The sequence below is a fragment of the Malurus melanocephalus genome, unplaced genomic scaffold (assembly GCF_030028575.1).
Source record: "Malurus melanocephalus ecotype Western Australia unplaced genomic scaffold, MMel_1.1 scaffold_1099, whole genome shotgun sequence".
Taxonomy (NCBI): Eukaryota; Metazoa; Chordata; class Aves; order Passeriformes; family Maluridae; genus Malurus; species Malurus melanocephalus.
This window is the reverse complement of record NW_026624331.1, coordinates 60,478-64,049: the sequence shown is the minus strand read 5'-3', so window position 1 is coordinate 64,049 and position 3,572 is coordinate 60,478. Positions and strand designations below refer to the sequence as shown.

The 3,572-nt window shown below is 66.2% G+C and overlaps 1 protein-coding gene across 1 annotated transcript in view; it reads left to right on the top strand.

Annotated features, from left to right (window-relative positions):
- Positions 1-300: 300 nt before the first annotated feature.
- The window catches only part of BYSL (bystin like), a 4,608-nt gene continuing 1,336 nt past the window's right edge, over positions 301-3,572 (top strand). The window contains exons 1-6 of the mRNA XM_057386926.1: positions 301-663; positions 745-901; positions 1,251-1,389; positions 1,513-1,646; positions 1,785-1,945; positions 2,046-2,148. Coding sequence (XP_057242909.1) covers positions 390-663; positions 745-901; positions 1,251-1,389; positions 1,513-1,646; positions 1,785-1,945; positions 2,046-2,148 — 968 coding nt within the window. The 5' untranslated portion in view covers positions 301-389. The remainder of the gene's footprint in view (positions 664-744; positions 902-1,250; positions 1,390-1,512; positions 1,647-1,784; positions 1,946-2,045; positions 2,149-3,572) is intronic.

Sequence of the window (3,572 nt, the reverse complement as noted above, 5' to 3'; positions counted from 1 at the left end):
CGGGGCTGTTCCGCGCCCTCCACCCGGAGACCCTCCCCGTGTCCCCGGGGCTGTCCCACCGGGAGCCCTTCCCAGTGCCATCCTCTCCTTCCCCCGGAGCCCATCCCAGTGCCGGCCCCCATCCCAAGAGCTCCTCCCGGTGCCGTCCCCCCATTCCAGGAGCACATCCCGGTACTGTCCCCCGATTCCCGGAGCACATTCCGGTACCGTCCCCGCTACTCCGGAGCCCATCCCGCTCTCACCAAGTGACCCCCATGGTGCCGGTGCCTCCACCGGAACGGGCGGGGCCAGCAGCACCGGGAAGAGGCGGAGCCACCCCGGAAAGGGCGGGGACAGCCCCCACGTGTCGCTTCCCGGTCCGGTCCCGGTCRCCCCCCGGTCCGTCCGCGATGCCCAAGGCCCGGCGGGCGCGGGGCTCCGGCCCGGCCCCGGCGCTGCCCTTGGCCGAGCAGATCCTGCAGGACGCGGCCCCGCGGGTGCGGGCGAGGCGCGGGGGCCCCGCGGGGGCGGAGGAGCCGCACGGGGATGGCGGCGGGGACGGCTTCGTGGACGCGCGGCTGTCCCGGCGCATCCTGGAGCAAGCGCGGCGGCAGCAGGAGGAGCTGGAGGCCGAGCACGGCCCCGGAGCGCCCGCAGCCCCCCGGCAGCGCAGCGCGGTTCTGGGTGAGCCCCCGAACCCCCCGGTACTCCCCGGGACCCCCGAGGGTGCGCGGYCCCGGGCTGAGCCAGCGCCGCTCTCCGCAGGGCCCGGCTCGGACTCGGAGGATGATGAGGAATGGCCCTCGCTGGARAAGGCGGCGGCGGCCGCGGGACGGAGCGGGGACTACGGCGGGGAGGTGGAGGTGGATCCCGAGGATGAGAAAGCCATCGAGATGTTCATGAACAAGAACCCGCCGCTGAGGTGAGGAGGGGGCTGCGGCGGGTCGGGGGCCGCTTCCCTGCACGGATCCCGACTCATCCTGTCCCGTGTCAGCCCCGTGCGACCCCCGCTTCACCCCTCATCYTGTATCAGCACCTGGCTCCATCCCTATCCCGTGTCAGTCCCCAACTCACTCCCATCCCGTGTCATCTCCCTGCAACCCCGGAGTTCTCCCTGGTTCTGTGTCAGCCCCCAGCTCGTCCCCATCCCATGTCATCCCCTGCAACCCCAATCCCGTGTCGGCCCCACACAGACCCCAGCTCGCCCCCACCCCCCATCAGCCCCTGACTCTCCCTGTCCCCCCACTGACCCCACCCCGTGCCGGCCCCAGGCGCACCCTGGCCGATATCATCATGGAGAAGATCACGGAGAAGCAGACAGAGGTGGACACGGCGCTGTCGGAGATCTCGGGCTGCCCCATGCCCCAGCTCGACCCCCGTGTGCTGGAGGTCTACAGGGGCGTCAGGGAGGTGAGGCTGGAGCAGCTGAACCCACAGCCCCCACCCTGAGGTGCTGAAGGAGGGGACAATTCGCCCGTGTCCCTGCTGTCAGTGCCCTCRGTCATGGCCCGGGCTGTGTCGCTGTCTCTGAAGGTGCTGTCCAAGTACAGGAGYGGGAAGCTCCCCAAGGCGTTTAAAATCATCCCTGCCTTGTCCAACTGGGAGCAGATCCTCTACATCACCGAGCCAGAGACGTGGACGGCYGCTGCCATGTACCAGGCCACCAGGTGAGGTCACCTAGGGACCCTCCGCTGTGGGATTCTTGGCTTTTTCTTCCCATCACCAGAATCAGATTTACAAAACACCAACCTGCCCCAGTTTGGCCTCCTGTCCTCATCCATCCCTTTGTGTTTTGCTGCTGCCAGGATCTTTTCCTCCAACCTGAAGGAGAAGATGGCCCAGCGCTTTTACAACCTGGTGCTGCTGCCACGGATCCGGGACGACATCGCYGAGTACAAGCGGCTCAACTTCCACCTCTACATGGCTCTGAAGAAGGCTCTGTTCAAGCCAGCAGCCTGGTTCAAGGGTAGGGCTCGTGCAGGGTCTCCTGGCTGGGGCTGGGATCAGGGAGAAGGGGCTGAGCTCTGGGATGGAGCCGGTGGGTCCCTGACTGTCCCCGTTCGCAGGGATCCTCATCCCGCTCTGTGAGTCGGGCACATGCACGCTCAGGGAGGCCGTCATCATCGGCAGCATCCTCACCAAGTGCTCCATCCCYGTCCTGCACTCCAGGTGAGGCCCTGAGGGGCTCAGGGGGGCAGAGCTGCTTCTCCAGGGGCATTGGGAAGTGCCTGGGATCCACCCCTCAGCTTCTCTGGCCCCTTGGAAGTGGTGGGGGATCACTTGGGGGGTCACTCAACTTCCTTGGGGGTTGAGATCCAAGGCTCAGCTTTGTGCCTGSATTCCTGGTGTGCTGTGCCCTCTGCTTGGGCTCCTTTACCCTCTCCTCCATCCCCATGGCTCCAGCCCCGCTCCCCCTGACCCCTCTTTGGTCCCCGTGGCTCCCAGATTTTTGTGCTCCCTCCTTGATCCCATCGCTCCAACCTGGCCCCCATCACCTTGGTCCTTCCTGCTCTGTCCCTGTGGCTCCATCCATGGTCCCTGTGGCTCTGTCCTTGTCCCTTCATCTCTCCTGTGTCTCTGTGGCTCTGTCTCCTGACCCTTCACCCCTTCTGTGTCTGTGGCTCTGTCCCCTGTCCCCTCACCCCTYCTGTCCACCCATGGCTTTGTCCACTGACCTTTCACCCCTCTGCAACCCCTGAGTTCGCCTGTCCTGTCCCTCCATGGCTCTGTCCCTTGACCCCTCACTCATCCTGTGTCACCATGGTTTTGTCCCCTCACCCCTCCCATCCCTCCGTGGCTYCATCCCTGACCCTGTCCCCTCACCCCTCCTGTTCCCCCATAGCTCTATCCCCTCACTCCTCCTGTCCCCCCATAGCTCTGTCCCCTGTTCCCTCACCCCTCCCATTCCCCCGTGGCTCCTTTCCTGACCCTGTCCCCTGTTCCCTGTCCCCTGTCCCCTGACCACTCCCATGCCCCCATGACTCCATCCCTGTCCCCTGTCCCCTCACCGCTCCCATCCCCCCATGGTTCCATCCCTGACCCTGTCCCCTGTCCCTGACCACTCCCATGCCCCCGTGGCTCCATCCCTGACCCTGTCCCCTGTCTCCTGTCCCCTGACCACTCCCATGCCCCCATGGCTCCATCCCTGACCCTGTCCCCTGTCTCCTGTCCCCTGACCACTCCCATGCCCCCATGGCTCCATCCCTGACCCTGTCCCCTCACCACTCCCATATCCCCATGGCTCCATCCCTGACCCTGTCTCCTGTCCCCTGACCACTCCCATGCCCCCATGGCTCCATCCCTGACCCTGTCCTCTCACCACTCCCATACCCTCGTGGCTCCATTCCTGACCCTGTCCCCTGTCCCCTGACCCCTCCCATACCCCCGTGGCTCCATTCCTGACCCTGTCCCCTGTCCCCTGACCCCTCCCATACCCCCGTGGCTCCATTCCTGACCCTGTCCCCTGTCCCCTGTCCCCTGACCCCTCCCATGCCCCCATGGCTCCATCCCTGACCCTGTCCCCTCACCACTCCCATATCCCCATGGCTCCATCCCTGACCCTGTCCCCTGTCCCCTCACCACTCCCATGCCCC